The sequence below is a fragment of the Schistocerca nitens genome, chromosome 2 (genome assembly GCF_023898315.1).
Source record: "Schistocerca nitens isolate TAMUIC-IGC-003100 chromosome 2, iqSchNite1.1, whole genome shotgun sequence".
NCBI lineage: Eukaryota > Metazoa > Arthropoda > Insecta > Orthoptera > Acrididae > Schistocerca > Schistocerca nitens.
The window spans coordinates 1,070,060,704-1,070,086,679 of NC_064615.1; the positions used below are offsets into that span (position 1 = coordinate 1,070,060,704).

General features: G+C 48.6%; 1 protein-coding gene across 1 annotated transcript in view; it reads left to right on the plus strand.

Annotated features, from left to right (window-relative positions):
* Positions 1-25,976, plus strand: part of LOC126235552 (mucin-2-like) — a 148,751-nt gene that overhangs the window by 58,612 nt on the left and 64,163 nt on the right. Inside the window, exon 3 of the mRNA XM_049944268.1 lies at positions 23,089-24,872. Coding sequence (XP_049800225.1) covers positions 23,089-24,872 — 1,784 coding nt within the window. The remainder of the gene's footprint in view (positions 1-23,088; positions 24,873-25,976) is intronic.

A 25,976-nucleotide genomic window follows, 5' to 3' on the forward strand; every position in this document is an offset into this window, starting at 1 on the left:
CTCTAAAACCGTAACAATGAAAGCGTTAATTACCGCTGGAATAGAGTAGTTACAGGAGAAGATCCGTGATGCGATCAATACCTCAGACTTCGTTCACCTACTAAAGTAGGACCCCATTATGGAGAGAGTAGACAGAAAGTGGTTGCACGGTGGCCGTTTTAATGGGAGAGGGAAACGTGCCGCAAGTGCTGGGGGGGGGGGGGGAGAGAGAGAATCCTCTGTGATTGACTGTGTGCGTAACGGGCTGGGTGACTGATTTGTGCCACTAGCGACAGTCCATACGTGGGGGTCTTAGGAAACGTTAATGGCGATGTCATGCTTTTTGTTGATTGCCTACGACATCCTTGGGCCGGCTGCAGAATCTACGTACCTGCAATATGCCAGTTACCTGAGGGGTCAATTTGATTATAAAATGGGCCACTAATTGCATGGAGTCGTGAGAGGTTTGTTAGTGTCTCAAGTGCTCGGCTTCCTTGTTCCACCAGTTACTTACCTGTAGGAGTACAGTTCGGAAGGCTTCCTGTAACGTATCAAGTTGCATACAGCTCCAAATAACTATCAAAAAGAATCGTAATTACTTGGCTTATTTATCATCTCGACATTTCACAATTACAACAAAACTGCTTAACCCTCAATATTTCGAAAAGGCATCCTGCAGCAACATCTCGATAAATAGTTACTAGACCCAACCTGTGCTAACGCAGATCTATTCATCAGACATTACGCTCGGGGGTGGACTGAAACTAAAGTATTGATGTATTGTTGTGAAATAAGTTAGTAAAGGACAGAACTGTTGAAGGTAACACACAGAATTATGGAAGAATGTACTTCGCACATGTTGTAAAATTGTGAACCAGATGTTTAAAGACCTGCAAGATATTACTTTAGAATACAACGTGGGAGGAGGCAGTTGTCAAAGTTAATACTAATGGTTACTATTGAAAAGTCTTAATCACAAATTTATTTATTCTGGTAACCGGTTTCGGCCACGCCTGTGATCATCTTAAGACCTACAAGTCAAATATCAAATACGAAGTCTGATCAGAGGGCTAGATACATTAAAGGAAATTGTTTAAAGGTACAAATTTAGAAAACAATTCATTAACAAAATGCTGTATGAGCAGGAGCCGCCTCCTGGAGGTAAATCACTCCTAGATAGGGCAGTGCACGTCTTAGTTATTCTTTAATAGTGGGCGGAGCCTCCAGTTTACGTCATCGCTAACCAATGAGTAAAAAGTCAAATAACATAAAAGTTCGTGATTATAAGTACAATGACAAAAATGAAAAATATGCATACATGGAACTTGGCTGGTTCAACAGCTATTGTCATATAAAATATGTAAAAATACCAAACGTATGAGATAAATAAAAATTGTTCGGACAGTACATGGGTTGCCCTCTCTGGGCTTGTTGGACAACCATTTAGAAGCTCCCGGTTGCCATGGTAAGTATAGACGCCATCCCAAAGATGTGGCAGCCGGCTACTCTCCAACGAGGTTGTTGTAATATCGATAGGCAAACGCTGGCACGTCAGGCGACGTAGTATGAACAGCAGCTTGTTGTTACGGAAACTATACACACTCTACCAGGGAGCTTTCCATTAAGGAGGCTGTAAAAAAACCGTTGACTGACGTTTTGTGGTAAATGCTGCACAGATACAAATTAAAGGTGTAACACGAGACATTCATTTGTATAAATTATTCGATAGGTAATAGTTAGTTCTTGCAGATGAAAACTGAGAAAGTAATCGAGAGGGCACAGTACTTGCACATTTTCCTAAAATACTGCCTATGACGCTCCTATATATATTGCAAATTTTAAATGCAACAATATTAAACGGCAATGTTAAGTTTTACTTAAAATTTGAGTCTTATAAGCAAAAATATAGTTAAAGTACAAAAAATATTACTTGAAGACTAAGGATAAGACAAAGACAGTGTAACCTACGGAATTAACGGGTACCTGTGACAAACACTGAAGCAGGTGACGTGCATTATTGGTCAATAAAATGTATGCACAAGTTATGTATACAACAGTTTATCTTAACTCTCGTTTAGTTGTAGAATGTACAGGAAAAGGAAAAACTGAAGAGTGGCTTAAAATTCAGACAATGTTACCATACAATAAGATCACTTTCACATAAGTATACAAATTTGTTTTATGAATCAAATATAGAAACATAAGTCGAGTATATACCATTAGTCGGAAAGCAGAGGGAGTGTAAAATAAAATACTAAAAGCCGTAGTGTCAAAATATTAAATGGATTTGAATTTGATTTATGCAATCTAATAGCGAAACAGAAGTAAGCATTCCAAATCAGATTGTCAGTCAAAGAATAATATTTGGCAAAATAATAAAGGTTACAAAGTATAAAATCTTCTACAGAGGTTTGAATAATTTTTAACAAATGATAGACAGAAGAGTGAGCTTTCTAAAGCAAATCGTCAAAAAGCTCAAAGAAATGTTAGTCGTTGAATTCAAGCTGCTCATTTAAAACAGATAACGGTTTACATTTATAAAGTGAATAGATGTCAATTTCTTCTAAAGTATGTAGCAGAGGCCATTTTGGTACATTATGTAATATTTTCAATTTGTTTGAAATGTAACCGTCAGAGTGATTGTATCCATCAAGATGCTGACCAAATATTGATTTGGTACGTGCAGTACTAGTAGTATGTTCCTTAAAACGTGTTAGAAAGTTAGGGCCAGTTTGGTCAATTTACTCTTTCTCACAGTCGTTGCATTGTATTTTGTCAATGCCCGACGTCTGATATTTATTTCGTTCACCGATTACGTGTTGGTTTTATCTGTAGTAGGTTGTTGGTTTTGAATGCAAATGCCACATTTCCATTCTTAAATGATTCATTTATTTTATCTGAAATCAGTCCCATGTATGTCACGTTCGTAAATTTCTTCTGGAATTTGTAACAGCATCAGGAGTTCGTTGTAATTTTTGATGTAACACACAAATCTCATGAGCATTATAGTTGTTAGCAACTGCTACTGTTTTCAGGTATCAATTTGTCTGGATTGAGTCAGGTTGAAGAGGTAATTTAAATATCCCATGTATCATTGTTTTAAGAAATGCTCTTTTGTATTTTAATGGATGGGATAATAGGGCATTTATTAATACGTCAGTTGACGTGTGTGTTCTGTAGATACGAATCCTGTGTTTTCCGTTCTTGTTTTCAATTGTGTGGTCCAGCAAATTACATGTTCTCTCATGTTCTACCGTAAACACAAGTTTCGAATGCTTGGAATGTTTTTGAAAAACTGAATTTCAGCATGATTGAGGAATATAGCTGCTACAGTGTCAGCCAGGGAATTCACCATTTCAAGGCCATTCTTCTGAATAAATATTTTATTATTAAATGAAAAAAAATTGAAATTAAGAGTAGTTTTTAATATTTGAATGAACTCCATTATATCTTCAAGGCTGAGCCTCCGGTATAAAAGACAGAATTGCACTGGTCTATCTAGCAGTCATCTACAACCAGGAGGCGGCTCCTGCTCATACAGCATTTTGGTAATGCATTACTTATAACTTTGTGTTTTATATAATTTTCAGACTTTGTATTTGACTTGTAGGTCTGAAGACGACCACAGGCGTGGTCGAAACCGGTTACCAGAATGAATAAATTTGTGATCAAGACTGATTTTATTAGTAACAATTACCTGCAAGATAAATCGTTACAGTGCAGCTCTCAGATGTTGAAGTTTCAAACTAATTTCAGTTACCCTACATCTCACACGGAAGCATCTGTCTCACCATACTGAAGCTGGTGGTGGCAGAAATACCGTGACGTCTATCTATGGCAGCACCAGCATTCTTCCTTTAATCTGCTAATAGTAAACTGCAAGAGCGTCTATAGAAAGGTCCCAGAACTGCTCTCATTAATAAACGGTCACAATGCCCACATAGTACTAGGGACAGAAAGTTGGCTGAAACCAGATGTAAACAGTAATGAAATTCTAAACTCAGATTGGAATGTATACCGCAGAGACAGGCTGGACAGTGAAAGGGGAGGAGTGTTTATAGCGATAAGAAGTGCAATAGTATCGAAGGAAATTGACAGAGATCCGAAAGGTGAAATAATTTGGGTGAAGGTCACGGTTAAAGCAGGTTCAGACATCGTAATTGGATGTCGCTATAGGCCCCCTGGCTCAGCAGCTGTTGTGGCTGAGAGCATGAAGGATAATTTGGAAAATATTTGAAGTAGATTTCCCCACCATGTTATAGTTCTGGGTGGAGATTTTAATTTGCCGGATATAGACTGGGAGACCCAAACGTTTATAACGTGTAGCAGGGACAAAGAATTCAGCGAAATTTTTCTAAGTGCTTTATCTGAAAACTACCTTGAGCAGTTAAACAGAGAACCAACTCACGGCGATAACATATTAGACCTTCTGGTGACAAACATACCCGAACTATTTGAAACAGTTAACGCAGATTAGAGAATCAGCGATCATAAAGCGGTTACTGCATCGATGATTTCAGCCGTAAATAGAAATATTAAAAAAGGTAGGAAGATTTTTCTGTTTAGAAAAAGTGACAAAAAGCAAATTACAGAGTGCCTGACGGCTCAACACAAAAGTTTTGTCTCAAGTACAGATAGCGTTGAGGATCAGCGGACAAAGTTCAAAACCATCGTACAATATGCGTTAGATGAGTATGTGCCAAGCAAGATCGTAAAAGATGAAAAAGAGCCACCGTGGTACAACAACAGAGTTAGAAAACTGCTGCGGAAGCAAAGGAAACTTCACAGGCAACATAAACATGGCCTAAGTCTTGCAGACAAACAAAAATTACGCGAAGCGAAATGTAGTGTGAGGAGGGCTATGCGAGAGGGGTGCAATGAATTCGAAAGTAAAGTTCTATGTACTGACTTGGCAGAAAATCCTAAAAAATTTTGGTCTTATGTCAAAGCGGTAGGTGGAACAAGACAAAATGTCCAGACACTCTGTGACCAAAATGGTACTGAAACAGAGGATGACAGACTAAAGGCCGAAATACTAAATGTCTTTTTTCAAAGCTGTTTCACAGATGGAGACTGCACTGCAGTTCCTTCTCTAGATTGTCGCACAGATGACAAAATGGTAGATATCGAAATAGACGACAGAGGGATAGAGAAAAACTTAAAAAAGCTCAAAAGAGGAAAGGCCGCTGGACCTGATGGGATACCAGTTCTGTTTTACACAGAGTACGCGAAGGAACTTGCCCCCTTTTCTTGCAGCGGTGTACCGTAGGTCTCTAGAAGAGCGTAGCGTTCCAAAGGATTGGAAAAGGGCACAGGTCATCCCCGTTTTCAGAAGGGACGTCGAACAGATGTGCAGAACTATAGATGTATATCTCTAACGTCGAACAGTTGCAGAATTTTGGAACACGTATTACGTTAGAGTGTAAGGACTTTCCTGGAGACTAGAAATCTACTCTGTAGGAAATAGCATGAGTTTTGAAAAAGACGATCGTGTGAAACCCTTCTCGCGTTATTCGTCCATGAGACTCAGAGAGCCATAGACACGGGTTCCCAGGTACATGCCGTGATTCTTGACTTCCGCAAGGCGTTCGATACAGTTCCCCACAGTCGTTTAATGAACGAAGTAAGAGCATATGGACTATCAGACCAATTGTGTGATTGGATTGAAGAGTTCCTAGATAACAGAACGCAGCATGTCATTCTCAACGGAGAGAAGTCTTCCGAAGTAAGAGTGATTTCAGGTGTGCCGCAGGAGAGTGTCGTAGGACCGTTGCTATTCACAATACACATAAATGACCTTGTGGATGACATCGGAAGTTCACTGGGGCTTTTTGCGGATGATGATGTGGTATATTGAGAGGTTGTAACAATGGAAAATTGTACTGAAATACGGGAGGATCTGCAACGAATTGTCGCATGGTGCAGGGAATGGCAATTGAATCGCAATGTAGACAAGTGTAATGTGCTGCGAATACGTAGAAAGAAAGATCCCTTATCATTTAGCTACAATATAGCAGGTCAGCAACTGGAAGCAGTTCATTCCATTTTAAATCACTCCTAATGCGTACTCCCAGATAATTTATGGAATTACCATATAAAGTTGATCGTCGGTAAAGCAGATGTCAGACTGAGATTCATTGGAAGAATCCTAAGGAAATGCAATCCGAAAACAAAGTAAGTAGGTTACAGTACGCTTGTTCGCTCACGCCTTGAATACTGCTCAGCAGTGTGGGATCTGTACCAGATACGATTGATAGAAGAGATAGAGAAGGTCCAACGGAGAGCAGCGCGCTTCATTACAGGATCATTTAGTAATAGCGAAAGCCTTACGGAGATGATAAACTCCAGTGGAAGACTCTGCAGGAGAGACGCTCAGTACGGGCTTTTGTTGAAGTATCGAGAACATACCTTCACCGAGGAGTCAAGCAGTGTATTGCTCCCTTCTACGTAAATCTCGCGAAGAGACCATGAGGATAAAATCAGAGAGATTAGAGCCCACACAGAGGCATGCCGACAATCCTTTCCACGAACAAGATAGAGGTACTCAAGGTACCCTCCGCCACACCCCGTCAGGTGGCTTGCGGAGTATGGATGTAGATGCAGAAGTTCCTGTCAAGATTTGATCTATGAAAGAAGAGATTAAAGTAGTTGTGTGGTGAAGCGCTGCGTAGCATGCAGGAGGAGAGAAGAGTAAAATGAAATGGGATTTTAGTGTGTGACGGCGTCCATCAAGGAAGCCTAGTCTCTGGTAGGCTTGCTTGAGTGGTTGGATTCTACCGCTACAAAAGCGCCTTAGTGTGTATCCCCTTCGATGGGCTATGTTCAAGTTGGGTAAACGGATTAATAGTTCCTAACAATTTCCTTGGAAAAACATCTTTGATTTTAGTTTCGTGAAGAAAGGACCTTCTTTCTGGCATTGCCGAAGTCAGTCACTATGGGAAAAACAAAATATTTTGTGCAAGAGCCACACATTCAGCAACTTCCACAGTTTTCAAAGACTGAGGCTCTGTCTTCACCTGTCGCGTAACGATTTCCGCTGTCCATACCAAAAGTTCTGGCGAAGCTCAGCAGGCAACAGCGCTTTCTCTTAAGATTTCATCTCAACTCATAAAAAGTTTTCGCTACAGGAACCTCTCCCCCTGCAGAACTTTCACAGTAGCGTTACAGAGCGTCCGAGAAAGCTTTAGCGGCCCTCATGCATTGTGGGACCGCAGCCCCCTCGTGTTAGCTGTTCAAAAGAAGCCCAACATGGCGCATGGCGTCCCAGCGACAGGTTTCCTGCCTATATCGTCCAGGGTGTTTCCAAAACATGTCATTACTTGCTTAGAGCATTCAAGTATGTTTTCATAAAATTTCAAGTAACTATCACTCCTAACTTCAATAGCAATTAATTATCAAGGTTGAGGGTGAGTCTCTATTTTGAATGTTTAGAATTTTCTTTTGTTCCATGTCCTTTTTGAGACGGTTCAATAACAAAGGTTCTGGTAATACAGACTTCCATGGGTATTGCGTTGTTTTTGTGTTTAGTTTAAATGTACCAATGTTTGTTCTTGGGAAATTAGGTTTCTACCTGTGGATATGAGCGTAGTTCCCCAGATTCAGACGAAATGGTGGTGGCATTTAGATTTCCTGAGGTGGTTGTTGTTCAGAGTTCTTGCACAGTCCTCCAGCTAGCTTACATAATGAGTTGTGCATCTAAACTCGGGTTGAGGTATCCAGATAGTCTATAGTGCCTGGGTATGTTGGTGCATTGCTTTTGATCGATGATTCCTCGTTTTGTAAGATGGGCACGCAGTGCAGAAGTGTTCAAGCTGTGTAACGTTTTACAGGAGCTGCTTATGTCACCAGTGGTCTAATAACTGTCATTCACATGGGCCCCGACACACTCATATTCAGATTGCTGTCCTTTGTTGGAGCCTTGCATATGCTTCGTTGGGATGTGGTGAACATGGTCCATTACATCTGAGTTTCAGATACATACAGGCACAGACACGTTGTGTAAGACTCCATTTCTACTCCTATCAAGCTTTCCTGCGATGACAGTTGCCGCACCTATCTGTAGCCATCTTTGTCCCATTTTGTAAAACTAGTGATTGAGTCAACACAATAAACAGAACTTTTACTTAACTCGTAATTCTCAGTGTATGAACACACCTTAAAAGTAGTGGAGCAAGAAATGGAATCCTGTTCTCAGTATCAGCAAAGAAGACGCTGTGTGTGGTGTCTGCGTAGCAACACATAGTAAACAGGCTGTATGTCTGCCGCTGGTAGGTGCAGAAGCTGTGCACCATTGTTTCTGCCAGATTCCACACGATTGGTTTCGACCTCTGTGGACGGTTCTGTTTGCAATTTTAATGCACTTGGATGGTATTCATATGTTACACAACAAGAGATGTCTGGCACACTCTCATGGAAACGTGTTGGGCATATGTGTAGGATAATTGGTGTACAGTGTTGCTGTTTGTGCAGTCATTTCAGTGTAGCCTCAGTGGCTCAGCGTTTCTGGTAGGGTACGGCCTTGGCGACTTGGGAACAGGTGAGCACTGCTAGTCCTCTATTTCTGTAAGCTCTCGGCATGTTTGAGCGCCCACCGCGCCCTGCAGCAGTTGAACGTAGGGTGTCACAGGTAACGGGGGTCTTTCACTAACCACTTGCGTTGCGATGATGATAAAACCTCCATAAAAAACCCAAAGTTTTCAGTCCGCTGATTAGATGTTTGGCTGAGGAAGTCTCAAGCAGGTAACATCCGGGGAAACTGCTGCACCTCCGTTCTGTAAGGTTTACCGGGCAAGTGTGGCTCGGCTGATGGACTTCGTTCCCTAGCTGCTCATGGGAACGCCATGAAGCCTAAAAGACGTTTTTAATCGCAACGGTTTGGGTGGGCCGTTGGGTTGTATTAACACAAAATCATAGGATACATCGCGTGGCTAGTCCATTTGGGTCTTCCTGGACTGTCAACGATAGTAGTCTTAGTAATGGGCTACATCCAGTGGTGGACAATGTTTTTGTTGTTTGTGAAATGTAAGGTCCGTTCTTCTGAGGAATTGCGTTTTAAGTCCTTTGAGAGCTTTATGGATGTAAAATGAAGGCAAGTCAAATCGACCAAGAGGCTGTGGAATGGCACATGGTTGCTGGAGACTGTGAAGGCTCCCCAAATATTGAAGTTGTTTAACACTGAGCTACTTGGAAAATATCCCATCAAGAACGAGCTGCATATATTGGGTTGAATAGCGTTAAAGGTATTGTGACATTATGGATATTGCTACGAAAGAACTGCAACAGGCATCAGAAATTCAAAGGGTCATGGAAGTCCAAAACATAAAAGTTTTCTTGGGAACATCATAAGTCTGCATGATTTATTCTGGCACTGAATCTGTCAAATTTTCTGGACTATATTGCAGCAGGATCTCTGCCTTACGGTAAGACCATAGGTCCCAAATCAAATGCTCTACGGCCGCAGGTTCGATTCCTGCCTCGGGCATGGATGTGTGTGATGTCCTTAGGTTGGTTACGTTTAATTAGTTCTAAGTTCTAGGCGACTGATGACCTCAGAAGTCGCATAGTTCTCAGAGCCATTTGAACCATCAAATGCTCTGCTTAAAGTGCCAACGTTTGTCACAACACTGTCTATCGTAACAGTCAGGCTACATGTGGACAGTGTGGTAGCGTGCCACAGGAACAGGGTTTACAGTGCACTATGCCACCCAGTTGTGTTAATTGCTCCCAGGCCTGTCTGGTTTAGTGCAGGGATTGTCCTGTCTATGTTGAAGATACAGAAAAGTAGTCACACAACCTATCTCGCACTTCGATGTCAAGACCGATTTTAGGCCACTCGTTCACAAAGCTTCGTCGAGACACTCAGCTCAGCTTTGAAGCAGCCTTTCTAGAAGCTCAGTGTTAGAAAACAGACTATGACTGCTGAGGATGGCACATCTGCCTTCACCTGTAAAGGCAGCTGTCAGCTTGCGCCGTTAATCGCTCTCACTGCAGCATTTAATGTTATCCGACATAATGTCAGCGTAGACAGGAAACCCTAGTGGCAGACATGAGCAGAGACTGAACAGGGTGTTCATTTCATTATCCTCGCCAACATCCCCAGAATCATATCTTCAGAGAAAGGCCAAAGCGCCAAAGCAGTCTGCTGTGAAGCAATCGGATCATGTGACTTACTTGCTGTATAATGGATCTGAAGATTATACCATTCTAGTATGGACGTCGAAATTCGGCTGAGAAGTACCAGTGAGCCCCTCAGGCGACCCCCTCCTCCGTTGCCATATCACCATCACAGTGGAACGAGAAGGGGAAAGACGGAGTAAAACCTCACTGCTGAAATGGCTTCCTCACAACAGTGGAAAATGGTGTGTTAGCCATATAAGTTTCTTGCAGTTCAGACGTCACTCACATACCATACTGTTGCTCGTCCACCTGTGGAATACCTTTCCTCCTGCCGTCCATGAGCCACAATGCCGCTGAATGACTCCAGCACACGCTGCATGCAGACGCCAGAGTACGTACAACCCGAAATCGAGGGTTCTAACTGTCTAGACCTCTGCAGTAACCGAGGTGGCAGAGTGATCTTAAATTGAGTGCAGTGCGGGAGATTGCAATCCTCGTCCTCGTTCTCGCGTGATATTTTCTGATACTTGGTATAAGCTGCAACACTACATAGCTGTCCCCCCAGGGGATCCACAACTCTTTTGTGGATACGTGCGTAGCGAGCACGGGACCCCGAGCTGATGTGGCCTTCCTTCCTTTCCGGGCTGCATACCTTCCCTTTCCGCATCCTTCCCCATCCCCCATCTTCGCCACCCCCCCCCTTCACCACTGGCTCTTTCTTTCCCTTTCTCTGGGGTTATGGTTTGTGCCTACGTCCGGAGACGGACGCTTGTACATATACTACATTCTTCGCCTTCCTTCCTTCCTTGCTTGTAAGTCTTCATCCTTTCTTTGTCCTTCTCTTTTCCTTACCTCTTCTCTCTACCTTCTCCGCTGCGGCGTTTGAGACCTCTCTTCTTTCCTTTCCCTTTCTCTTTCTTCCTTCCTGTGCATGTCTGAAGGCCAACCCACACACTTCCATGCGTAGCCGGTGACGGGGTAACGCGTAATTCCCCGCCCCGGGTAGACAGGTAGGACACGTACGTACCCCCTGGTAACGGCCAGGCCCAGGGAGGGGTGATTACCCGAGCTGATACCTTCCGAAAGTGCCAATTGGTCCCTCCGTCCGTTTGTCGGGAGGTGTGACCTGAGGTGTGAACAATCACACACACACACACACACACACACACACACACACACACACACACACACACACACACGGAGACACACACACACACACACACACACACACACGGAGACACACACACACACACACACACACACACACACACACACACACACACACACACACACACACGGAGACACACACACACACACACACACACACACACACACACACACACACACACACACACACACACGGAGACACACACACACACGGAGACACACACGGAGACACACACACACACGGAGACACACACACACACACACACACGGAGACACACACACACACGCACACACGGAGACACACACACACACACACACACGGAGACACACACACACACACACGCACACACGGAGACACACACACACACGCACACACGGAGACACACACACACACGCACACACGGAGACACACACACACACGCACACACGGAGACACACACACACACGCACACACGGAGACACACACACACACGCACACACGGAGACACACACACACACGCACACACGGAGACACACACGCACACGCACACACGGAGACACACACGCACACGCACACACGGAGACACACGCACACGCACACACGGAGACACACGCACACGCACACACGGAGACACACGCACACGCACACACGGAGACACACGCACACGCACACACGGAGACACACGCACACGCACACACGGAGACACACGCACACGCACACACGGAGACACACGCACACGCACACACGGAGACACACGCACACGCACACACGGAGACACACGCACGCGGACGCGGACGCGGACGCGGACGCGGACGCGGACGCGGACGCGGACGCGGACGCGGACGCGGACGCGGACGCGGACGCGGACGCGGACGCGGACGCGGACGCGGACGCGGACGCGGACGCGGACGCGGACGCGGACGCGGACGCGGACGCGGACGCGGACGCGGACGCGGACACGCGCGAGTAATCTAGATAGTACAGTACAGTTCGAAGAGGCGCATATCATTAACGTCAATATGTAGCAGCATTTTGGAATGTGTATTATGTTCGAAAATTACGAATTACCTCTAAGAGAACGGTCTATTGACACAGACAATTCGGATTTAGTAAACATAGTTCTCGTGAAACACAACTCACATGAAGTATTGATTGCTGTCCACAATTGGTTTCAAATTGATTCCGTGTTCCTAGATTTCCAGGAGGCTTCAGACACCGTACCTCAAAGCGGCTTGTAATCAAATTGTGTGCGTAAGGAATATTGTCTGTTATGTGACTGGATTCGTGATTTCCCGCCAGAGGGTTCACAGTTCGTAGTAATTGACGGAACGTCATGGAGTAAACAAGAAGTTTCTGGTGCTCCCCGAGATAGTGCTACAGGCTTTCTACTGCTCCTTATGTAGAAAAACTATTTCGGGGACAATTTGAGAACCTGTCTTAAGTTGTTTGCAGATGTAATTCGTTTTGCAATTGCTTTTCACCTTTCAATGACTTCAACAGATGTTAAATATATCAGTATGGTACGAAAATTTGCATTTAACTAAAAGTGAGGACATCCACATGAGTGCTAACAGGACACCATTAAACTTCAGATCTGACTAATTTATCGTGTAATCAAAATCCATAAATTCACCTAAATACCTACGAATTAAAATTACGAACAGCTTAAGTCGGAAATAACATGCGTAAAATGTTGTGCGGAAGGCGAACCAAAGACCGCGATTTATTGGCAGAATAGTTGGAAGACGCCAAAGATTAACCAAAGAGACTGCCTACACTAGACTTGTCGCTCCTCTTTTGGAGTACTGCTGCGCGATATGGGATCGTTACTACATAGGATTAACTGAGTACGTTGGGAAAGAACAAAGAGCAGCAGCACGTTTTATATTATCACGAAATACGAGTGTGTGTCGCTGACGTGATGCTGGATTTGGGAAGGGCATCATTAAACAATCGTTTCCCTTCGCGTCTGAATGTTCTCACGGAATTTCAATCACACAGTTTCTCCCCCGAATGCGAAAATATTTTGTCGACACAGACCTACATAGTTCCTCCCTATCATCATAATAAAATAGGGGAAATCAGAGCTCGCATGGACAGGAACGCGTGTTCGTTATCTCCAGGTCACTTAAAGAGTGGAACAATAGAGAATTGGCGTGAAGGCCGGTCGATGAGCCGCTGCCAGGCACTTAGGTGTGGTTCGGAGAGGGGCTTCCTCCTGCGGGTTCAGGGGCTGGAATAGACCTGAGGTGTCCCTGTCTGTCGTAAGGGGGCGACAAAAAGGAGTCACCTACTTTTCTGCCTGAGAATATCTGGTCCCCTTTTAGTGTTAAACCTCCACCTTTCAGAGTCGTACAGAAGTGCGGGCTACTTAAGGAAGGACGCATTACGTGGTGCATCATGCATCCATCGTGCGTGGAGACCTTCCGCACCTATTACTGTAATAGGAGTGTAACTGCAGCAGACACGAGTATAAACACCACTGCAGGCACGCGTGGACGGTGGCTAGTATGATGAAAGTGTGATGTGTCGATCTCCCAGTGAACCTCTCGGAGGTTGACGGCCCTCAACAAACTGTCACGCAACATCACGTGGCTATTGAGATGGATATTAAGGCATCACAACTTGGACGTTGTCCCAGATGTCCCGCCTAATAGTCATCGTGGTGGTGTAATCCTAGCGTATAGTCTGTTTAGTCCATTGATCAGATCGCAAAGTTGGTGTCAATGTGATATTACATGGGGAAGCAGTCTGATGTTTGATACGAGCAAGGCAGGGAATGGAATATGAGGAAATGGCAATATAATAACATACATTAAAATAAATGTGCAGATAGAACTCAGTCAAAAACGTACCTTTTGAAGGCATGACAACGTATTGTCGACTTCATACAAAACATGCAAATCTCCTGAAAGAGTCTGCTACGTGAGTCAGAAGTAGTTCCAGAATCTCAATCGGTAAGACTTCCGCCGGCTGGGGTGGCCGAGCGGTTCTAGGCGCTAAAGTCTGGAACCGCGCGACCGCTACGGTCGCAGGTTCGAATCCTGCCTAGGGCATGGATGCGTGTGATGTCCTTAGGTTTAAGTAGTTCTAAGTTCTAGGGGACTGATAACCTCCGAAGTTAAGTCTATAGTGCTCAGAGCCATTTGAACCATTTTTTTTTTGCAAGACTTCCAAATTCTCTGCCTAGTTGATTCATCTAAATCCTCCAACTCACTGGTTGATCTGTATGACTGCTATTCATCCAGAAATGAGTGACTCCAAGGTTGTCCCTGGTCAGGAGTTCTGTTAATTTTCCCTACTACGTCACGCAGCCCGATCAGTTTCCCACCAAGTGGTCCTGCTCATTAGTAAGCTGAGTTTGCGATGGCATCCAATGAACAATCGAAGTAGGGGTTCAACCACCCCTGCCAGACCTCATATGGGTGGTGCACACTCGCTGATTCTTACAGTTGAAAGGTAGTTGTTGGTCGGTGGCACGTAACGTAGGAAATTCCATGCCGTTTGCGGCGTTGTTGATTTAGAAGTCGCGTATGCTGCTCGTGTCTGCCTGCCTGTCACCGTAAACGCCTGTCTCTCGTTCACTGTCCTCAAAAAATGGTTCAAATGGCTCTGAGCACTAGGAGACTTAACTTCTGTGGCCATCAGTCCCCTAGAACTTAGAATTACTTAAACCTAACTAACCTAAGGACATCACACACATCCATGCCCGAGGCAGGATTCGAACCTGCGACCGTAGCGGTCTCGCGGTTCCAGACTGTAGCACCTAGAACCGCACGGCCACTCCGGCCGGCCCACTGTCCTCATCTGACAGGTCATATCATGTAGTACACACGTAAGACAGACAGAAATGTACCAAAGTTCAACCCGAATCGCTTCACGATTTTCACTGAAATTCATGTTGTAGCTGAGTATAAACACATTCGGTCCTTTTCAGTGGATTTCTTTAAAAGAAGGTGCTCGCCAACTATTCCGTAAAAGATTACGAAATATGCCACGCAAAAGTCGTCATAAAGGCCGAGAGTTCACATGCGTTTATTTCTCGAACTAATGCCTTCACAAAGCTCAAATTTGCACAATCTATCCGTAAATGCATCTGCTTTCACGGCGATTTAAACATAACGCGAAATAACAGCACTTTATTAATTTTTCATATAACTCTTTCGGACACATTCAACATGACCTGCGCGTCCGACAGCGAGACTGACTGCTCAATGCCATAGCTCACAGCGTATATACTCTGACTGGTCGAACAGGCAACCAGATCAATCTTTCAAGATCATACTAGCGCCTAGACTGTTTTACTCTAATCCACGTTCAGGGATGCATTTACGTCATTTCATGCTGCAAATATTAAAAAAATGTTCCACGAAACGAAAACGAATCTTCAAATAACGTTAGAAGAACATTACTCTACAAATAATTATTCTGGCTGCCTTCTTAAAAAAACAAGCACACTTGGACATACGTCAGCAGCAAGTAAGGAGAATTACAGCTTTCGTTGCAACAGCCTGTCCCACACCACCACATGACCAAGTTACATAATGTTTAATAGGAGATAATACTGAATCTTTACGTATGTCACACACACACACACACACACACACACACACACACACACACACACACACACACACTGTTTCACTCTAACGAAAAACAGTGAATGTTATTTAAGTAGAAAAATTCAGACATAGTGACCTAACATTTTGTAAACTTAAGTAATGATTCCAAATGATAGCAAAGGACATACTGTTCGCATCCGAATTGACTTTAATCCTATTAGTGTCGGTATCCGGTATTTTTTGGTAATTTGCTCTAAGTTTGAAAGTATCACAGCCAGAATTGTGAGATTTTGCAGCCAGCTTCATTTTAATAACAAAAGGCAACACACACAATTTTTTCGAAACTGAGTATAGTTTATTTAGATTCTTAAGAGTTTTAATAGTCTGTCGCTGGAACTGACACACGTAGTGCTTCCCACGATCATGCTAGCGACAGGTGCGAGTAAATCACACCGAGATACAAGCGGCTGTCACCGCCACTGACTCCAAAGCTACGAGGCCGTACTGCAAGGTAGCTTACTGCAATAAAATGCTATTGCGGTTTGACTCGCGACGTTACACGGTCTCGCACTAGGGCTTCCCAACTTTGGCTGCAGCTTCCTTGTTGACTCACATATTGAATTTTCTTGCGAAAACTGCAAACAATGCCTGCAGCTTATTCTCTACCCTTTACAAAGGAATGGACTGTTTTTGGGATACAGACTTCCTGAAACGTCCGGAATGTAATCATTTGCTTTCACTAAACTGTAATAAGTGCTCAGGGGTCGGTGGCGTCCCTCACTTGTCAGCTGTTTGAATGGGATACATCTTCCAGAGCGAAAAAAACCCTACGTTGAACCGTAAGACAGTGAAAGTTTCTCGAGGGTCGTAGGAGACTATGCCAGGAACATTTTAAGTGAGTCGTTCCGTCGCAAGTGCCGGGTTGCGAAGCATTACACGAACAGCGCAGAGGTACCTGACCAGTTCTCGGCCAACAATGCGGTAGAATAACGTTTCTAAAAAGCTAACCTTCAGCCCACCATGTTGCTTCTCGTAACCATCACCTTTGCTGAACATCAAGTACATTATCAAGTGATAACAACCACTTTTCGTTGATTCAAAAATCTTGTATCGTAAGGTCAGTTCTCCGAAGGATCTTTCGTCCGACACTACACCACTACTCGCTGCACACCGCACCTGCTAGTCAACGGTGTTGGTCTTTTCATTGACATCTGACTATGGCCGGCGGAAAGGTAGCCTGCTAATGTTGACTTCGATGCGAAAAAATGCGGCACGGAAACCAGTCTCCAACCACTTCAGTAGGAGACCACCCACCATGTTCAGAAATTGAATACCGATAACTCATAGAAAGATTAACTGTTTGCCAAAAACAGGAATGCACAGATAGCAAATGCTTTATGTAATAAATACTTTTATTTCAATGTATTGTTACTATTCACCACACGTCAAATACCAACTTTGTAGTTGGTTTACAGAATGGCTTTTTACTGATCATGCGAAACAGGACACCATTGACAGATAGGAAGGTAAAGAAAAAGAAATCGATAATAATACATATTACAACTAGACGTAATCTGAACATTTTTAGGGAGTTACATAACCAAAAATTGATATTTTGGCAGATGAAGACCTACACTTAACTATTACTCCTTCTGACAGCCGCTTACGGAAAATCTCTCAATTCTTTTAGTGCACAGCTGTGTGTTCTCTTAGGAATTCTTTTACGAATTTGAGGCAGCTCTTTCATTGTCAGATAAATGTGCTGTAGAATGCACCTTCAACTACATGATGCAAATAATTTACTCAGTTTGTGTGTTAGTACAGTAACATGTATTTACACTGCCATGGGGCGATCGAGTTGGTTTCTTCAAGTCTAGTAAATGTGGTTTCCTGTTTCCTAAAAAGAGAAACTACACAATACACGAAGATAGGAAGAGGAGATGTCTTTTGTAAAGTCTGCTTTTTAGAAAGTGCTTGTGGGTTTATTATCAACTGCTGAGGTACCAAAGTGCCAGTGACGCGCTCCGGCTGTCGTAGCAGAAGCAGCTCAGCTGGTGATGGCCGGTGCATCGGTAGCAATCGGGGATTAGGCCTTGCTGACCGCTCTGCTCTATAGTGAGTCTTCTTGCGAAGGGACCGTGGCGTCAGGAGTTTCGGCGCAGGGTTGAGTCTTGCTCCCTTTCGTCGAGAGAAGCAGATCGTCGTGAAGAGTCCTAGACTCGCAACTACCACGTAACTTCGGTTACCAACTTCCCCAGCGTGGCTATCTCGTTCTCTGTTAGTCAACCAGTGTCAGTGGCCCGTTCACGTCGGACCATTCCGCCCACTGTTGGCCACTTCCTTTCTCCGCATCTCCTTTAGGTGCCACGCCACTGCACGCTAGGCCGTAGGGCACACCCCTCCTTCCCACCCCCACCCAACACACACACACTTTCCTGGGGCCAGTTACCCAGGTTTTTTCTTTACAGAAAAAGCAAACTGTCGCTCCCTACCCCTCCAAATAAAATACCCTGCAATTCCAAGATGGCTGATTCCGCCAGTATTTCCCCCGCCCTCACCCACAGCATGGCTGCAGCGAAGAGGCGGGTGACTCGGCTGTTCCCGTCGACGTCAGCGTCCCGTTTGCTGCCGAAGAGCAGTTATTGGCTGGCAAGGATCGGCAGATCGCTGCGCAAGCGCAGGAACTCCTCTACCAGCAGCGAATAATCAGACCTTCGCGGTGCAGTAGACTCCCCCACAGGAACAAACACACTATACACCACTTCACATTCCCCTGCAACTGGCGAGTCCTCCACTACTCTCCCGCAGCAGCCGCTGACTCCAGCGCCGGCAGATGCGGACCCAGAACACGGGGCCCTGGAAGGTGGAGGGCTCAAACCGCAAAGAAAAGGACACATCACAAACAAGTGAGCAACCACACTCGCTAGGCAGCCGAAGGGCGCTGCTGCTTATAGCAAAAAGAGCACCTCTGGCTAGAAACGCAAACACATCTACCAGCACAAACCGAGTTGCGGTCAACACCAACACACACACTATTTGCAGCCACGCCCTCACAACAAAATACTGCTTATCCCCCCCAGTCGTAATACAGAACTATGGGGACCTTAGTGTCCTCAACACCACTTGCTCGGATATTGCACACCTTGCACGCTTCGCACAAAGTACTGTGGGAATAGGGCCTCACTGTACGTGTCTACCGACACGGAATACAAAGATCTTCTTAACTTTCTCAAAAATAAGGGGATCGAGTACTATACATACAGGACACTACGTGGTGAAGGGAGTGGACCACAGTAACCCAAACACAACAGTACAAGCGACGCTCAACTTCTTGGGATTCGACTGCAAAAGTGCTTCCCAGATGACGGGCTTCTGCTCACATGGCGCCTCCCGCGGCCTTCTGCAGATAAAGAGCCTTCTGAGGATGGACTTACTAGCAGTACTATACGAACTACCACACGCCCCCCCCCCCAAAGATGTAACAATTGCCAGCGATTCAGTCACTTGGCCCTTCGCTGTGGCCTTGCTCAACCAGGGCAGTACTGGGCAATCACCACACTCTTCACACCATCTTCATGGATAACACGCCACACACAGCCCCCATCGAAAACAACCACACACGCCTCGCTCATGAAGCATAAGGGTATCCTTATGACACTACTGAGCGAAACTAAACTCAAACTACAGAACCACCCAAACTTCAGCGGCTTCTGCGTTTCTCGTACCGACTGACCGGACAGCTCTGGTTTCGGTGGAACACCTATCATCATGCAAAAACACATTGAACACACGAACATAGTGCTCCCTGAACTTGAAAAATTAGAGGCAACCGCCATCAGGGTCATGTTCAACGGAGCCTACACTGGTGTCAGTATACAACATCCCAAAGAACATAAAGATACGCTACATCAGCACTACAGGGTGGTCCCGAATTCATGGTACAAACTTTAATGGTAGGTACAGGACATTGTAACAAGGATTTATTGTATAGGAATGTATAGTCGCAGGTGACGCGGTGAGGCGTAAACAGGGGAAAGAGAAATGGAGTGATCGGTTGGTGTCACTGCCGGTAGAGGGCAGTAGATGAACATGATGTATCGCAGTAGGGACAAGCGCCATTCACAATTGTGCTGCCGTAGACGATGGGTGACTTTACGTATGCAGAAAAAGCAGACATGCATTACATGTACGGCCGTGCAAATGGTAACGCCAGAGCTGCGTTACGAATGTATCGCGCGGAGTATCCTAATCGACGAATGCCGGATCATAGAATTTTTCAACGGTTACATCGTCAACTTTGTGAAACAGGTACGTTCGACGTCAACAGACATGACGCTGGTCGATTAAGAGCTGTACGCACTCCAAGACTGGAAGAACGCATCTTGAACATAGTGGCTGATAGACCCGAGTCAAGCACAAGAACTGTTGCGCGTGACGTACATGTGAGTCATCAGACTGTATGCAGAGTGTTAAATGAAAATCGCTTACACCCCTTCCATTTTCAAAAAGTACAAGCATTGAATCCGGCAGATTATCCTCTTCGCGTGAACTTCTGCCAGTGGTTGTTGCAGCAATGTGCGTTGCAGCCGGATTTCGTAGGTCATGTGCTATTTACAGATGAAGCGACATTTTCACGCGAGGGTGTCTTTAATGCGCACAATTCCCATGTGTGGGCAACAGATAATCCACATGCAACGCGTCCACATGCGTATCAACAACGTTTCGGTATTAATGTGTGGGCTGGTATTGTGAACGACTTTTTGATTGGGCCATACTTACTACCCACGCGACTCTGTGGCGAAAGCTATCTTATTTTTCCGCAAGAAGTGTTACCAGAACTGCTGCAAGATGTTCCGCTCGCCATTCGTAACCGCATGTGGTTTCAGCACGATGGAGCGCCAGCACACTTCAGCACTGCTGTACGGAATTACCTGAATGCCACGTTTGGTGCTAGATGGATTGGGCGTGGTGGACCAGTCCCTTGGCCACCCCGATCTCCTGATTTCTCTTGCCTCGATTACTTTTTATGGGGACATCTTAAGAGCCTTGTTTATGAGACTCCAGTTGACTCAGATGAGGATCTCGTTGCTCGCATATCTGTAGCTGCTGCAGGTGTGCGTGAAATACCAGGCATCTTTGAACGTGTACGCCAATCGCTGCACCGACGCTGTCAAGCATGTATCGCTCATGGTGGACGCAATTTTGAACACTTACTGTAAACATGACACTTGTCAACAACGATTTCAATAAAATCTTTCGTTTTCCTTTCGGCCGTTATTTCCCCTGTTTACGCCTCACCGCGTCACCTGGGACTATACATTCCTATACAATATATCCTTGTTACAATGTCCTGCACCTACCATTAAAGTTTGTACCATGAATTCGGGACCACCCTGTATATTCAACATACCACCACACTTTAACACAAGACTCTGACTGGAACATGCATACACGGAACTCCAATGGCAAGAAACTACACGAACATGCACGAGGACGAAACAACATTACACTAGCGCCAGTTGACCAGATGCAGAGGCCATACCAGAGGGATCAGGGGCCAGACGTGATAGACATAGCACTCATCAAGGGCATAATGACAACACTCAACATTGCTATTGAAAACCATATGTCCACAAATCACCAACCTGTACATTGAAGAAACACTGCAGCACATGGATGAAAGCAAGATGTTAGAGTACTGGTACGCGAATTAAACATTGTTCAAGTAAACAATTGACAGTTGCATCCAACCCACACACGCAATTAACGAGGCAGCTCAAATTGATGAGGCTGTCGAAACCCTCACTAGCGCCGTCCAAGATGGATAGCAGACACCATACTAATCTGCACACCACACCACAACACAGTGCTGCCCTCCCCGGGGGGATTCTGGGCCTTATCTCAATGAGGAATCGCCTCAGGAGACACTAGCAGTGTACCAGGCGCCAGCTCTTCAAACAGCGCATGAACAGGCTCCAGGGAATATTCTGGAACTAAACAAAACATTTAAAACAAATCAGTTGAACCAGAAACTCGAAGGGTTGGACACCACACGATCTAGCCTGTAGCAGTTGGTCTGCCACATGACCATGGCGTAACTGTACACACCCACAATAAAAGCGCCCGATGGACCGGTATACTCCGCAGAATAAAAGGAGGAACTAATGTATCTCACAGTTGCAGCGTCATTCACACACAACCAGGGTCGCTCAGACCCAGCTTTCAAACTTGGGACCGACCAGGCGACTACATGCATCTAAGCCAAACCATAGCACAACGACATCAAACAGGTTAGCACAGTTGAAGTCAAATGGGCAATCAAGTATACCACAGCTAGGAAGGCACCTGGTTACAATGGCATTCAAAACATTATCCTCCAGGAGATGACGGATACAGCAGTAGAATACCTTACACACATCATGAATGCCATACTTGAGCACCAACACTTTCCCCAATTCAAAGCTGGCCAAGGTCCTGATGGTCACGAAGCCGGGCAAAGACCACTCTCTCCCACAAAATTACCGACCCATCAGTCTGCTGAGCGCACTCAGCAACATCGTTGAGAAACTAATACTTCAACAAAACTCCCCCCTCGCCCCATCAATAGCCACAAAACCCTCACCCCCTTCACCCCCCCCTCCCCATCGATAGCCGCAACCCCGCAATCGCCCCTATATAGCCGCAACCCCGCAATCGCCCCTATATAGCCGCAACCCCGCAGTCGCCCCTATATAGCCGCAACCCCGCAGTCGCCCCTATATAGCCGCAACCCCGCAGTCGCCCCCTCGATAGCCGCAACCCCACCAGTCGCCCCCTCGATAGCCGCAACCCCACCAGTCGCCCCCTCGATAGCCGCAACCCCACCAGTCGCCCCCTCGATAGCCGCAACCCCACCAGTCGCCCCCTCGATAGCCGCAACCCCACCAGTCGCCCCCTCGATAGCCGCAACCCCACCAGTCGCCCCCTCGATAGCCGCAACCCCACCAGTCGCCCCCTCGATAGCCGCAACCCCACCAGTCGCCCCCTCGATAGCCGCAACCCCACCAGTCGCCCCCTCGATAGCCGCAACCCCACCAGTCGCCCCCCTCGATAGCCGCAACCCCACCAGTCGCCCCCCTCGATAGCCGCAACCCCACCAGTCGCCCCCCCTCGATAGCCGCAACCCCACCAGTCGCCCCCCCTCGATAGCCGCAACCCCACCAGTCGCCCCCCCTCGATAGCCGCAACCCCACCAGTCGCCCCCCCTCGATAGCCGCAACCCCACCAGTCGCCCCCCCTCGATAGCCGCAACCCCACCAGTCGCCCCCTCGATAGCCGCAACCCCACCAGTCGCCCCCTCGATAGCCGCAACCCCACCAGTCGCCCCCTCGATAGCCGCAACCCCACCAGTCGCCCCCTCGATAGCCGCAACCCCACCAGTCGCCCCCTCGATAGCCGCAACCCCACCAGTCGCCCCCTCGATAGCCGCAACCCCACCAGTCGCCCCCTCGATAGCCGCAACCCCACCAGTCGCCCCCTCGATAGCCGCAACCCCACCAGTCGCCCCCTCGATAGCCGCAACCCCACCAGTCGCCCCCTCGATAGCCGCAACCCCACCAGTCGCCCCCTCGATAGCCGCAACCCCACCAGTCGCCCCCTCGATAGCCGCAACCCCACCAGTCGCCCCCTCGATAGCCGCAACCCCACCAGTCGCCCCCTCGATAGCCGCAACCCCACCAGTCGCCCCCTCGATAGCCGCAACCCCACCAGTCGCCCCCTCGATAGCCGCAACCCCACCAGTCGCCCCCTCGATAGCCGCAACCCCACCAGTCGCCCCCTCGATAGCCGCAACCCCACCAGTCGCCCCCTCGATAGCCGCAACCCCACCAGTCGCCCCCTCGATAGCCGCAACCCCACCAGTCGCCCCCTCGATAGCCGCAACCCCACCAGTCGCCCCCTCGATAGCCGCAACCCCACCAGTCGCCCCCTCGATAGCCGCAACCCCACCAGTCGCCCCCTCGATAGCCGCAACCCCACCAGTCGCCCCCTCGATAGCCGCAACCCCACCAGTCGCCCCCTCGATAGCCGCAACCCCACCAGTCGCCCCCTCGATAGCCGCAACCCCACCAGTCGCCCCCTCGATAGCCGCAACCCCACCAGTCGCCCCCTCGATAGCCGCAACCCCACCAGTCGCCCCCTCGATAGCCGCAACCCCACCAGTCGCCCCCTCGATAGCCGCAACCCCACCAGTCGCCCCCTCGATAGCCGCAACCCCACCAGTCGCCCCCTCGATAGCCGCAACCCCGCCAGTCGCCCCCTCGATAGCCGCAACCCCGCCAGTCGCCCCCTCGATAGCCGCAACCCCGCCAGTCGCCCCCTCGATAGCCGCAACCCCGCCAGTCGCCCCCTCGATAGCCGCAACCCCGCCAGTCGCCCCCTCGATAGCCGCAACCCCGCCAGTCGCCCCCTCGATAGCCGCAACCCCGCCAGTCGCCCCCTCGATAGCCGCAACACCGCCAGTCGCCCCCTCGATAGCCGCAACACCGCCAGTCGCCCCCTCGATAGCCGCAACACCGCCAGTCGCCCCCTCGATAGCCGCAACCCCGCCAGTAGCCCCCTCGATAGCCGCAACCCCGCCAGTCGCCCCCTCGATAGCCGCAACCCCGCCAGTCGCCCCCTCGATAGCCGCAACCCCGCCAGTCGCCCCCTCGATAGCCGCAACCCCGCCAGTCGCCCCCTCGATAGCCGCAACCCCGCCAGTCGCCCCCTCGATAGCCGCAACCCCGCCAGTCGCCCCCTCGATAGCCGCAACCCCGCCAGTCGCCCCCTCGATAGCCGCAACCCCGCCAGTCGCCCCCTCGATAGCCGCAACCCCGCCAGTCGCCCCCTCGATAGCCGCAACCCCGCCAGTCGCCCCCTCGATAGCCGCAACCCCGCCAGTCGCCCCCTCGATAGCCGCAACCCCGCCAGTCGCCCCCTCGATAGCCGCAACCCCGCCAGTCGCCCCCTCGATAGCCGCAACCCCGCCAGTCGCCCCCTCGATAGCCGCAACCCCGCCAGTCGCCCCCTCGATAGCCGCAACCCCGCCAGTCGCCCCCCCCCCCCCGACAGCCGCAACCCCGCCAGTCGCCGCCCCCCCCCCCCCGACAGCCGCAACCCCGCCAGTCGCCGCCCCCCCCCCCCCCGACAGCCGCAACCCCGCCAGTCGCCGCCCCCCCCCCCGACAGCCGCAACCCCGCCAGTCGCCGCCCCCCCCCCCCGACAGCCGCAACCCCGCCAGTCGCGGCCCCCCCCCCCCGACAGCCACAACCCCGCCAGTCGCCGCCCCCCCCCCCCGACAGCCGCAACCCCGCCAGTCGCCGCCCCCCCCCGACAGCCGCAACCCCGCCAGTCGCCCCCCCCCCCCGACAGCCGCAACCCCCCCAGTGGCCCCCCCCCGACAGCCGCAACCCCACCAGTGGCCCCCCCCCGACAGCCGCACCCCCCCCAGTGCCCCCCCCCGACAGCCGCAAGCACCCCCCAGTCGCCCCCCCGATAGCCGCAACCCGCCCCAGTCCCCCCCCCCCCCCGATAGCCGCAAACCGCCCCAGTCCCCCCCCCCCCGATAGCCGCAACCCGCCCCAGTCGCCTCCCCGATAACCGAAACCCCCCCCCCAGTTGCAGCCCCCCCCACCGCCCCCCGACAGCCGCAGCCCCCACCCACCGCCCCCCGACAGCCGCAGCCCCCCCCACCGCCCCCCGACAGCCGCAGCCCCCCCCCACCGCCCCCCGACAGCCGCAGCGCCCCCCACCGCCCCCCGACAGCCGCAACCCCCCCAACCGCCCCCGACAGCCCCAACTCCCCCCAACCGCCCCCCGACAGCCGCAATCCCCCCCCCGTCGCATCCTCGATAGCCACAATTCTCACCCCCTCGAGGCAGCACACTGGCAATGGTGCGACCGGATGCAGGAACTGGTGTGGAGGTTAAAGCCTCACCAGTGCCTGTACACCAATTGCTGTGGCTAACAGGTCAGAGAAGACCCAACTTAAGTAATTAGGTGGTGGGTCGTTAAAACAGGCCGGGAAGTGAATATATCCCACCCCATATCACCTATCGTTATCTCGCATTGTCCCATCCCACCCCACTGTCCACTGTATTGCCACCCCTCAGCACACGCCTCTTTTTGGTATTGTGTCCCAACCATCCCCACCC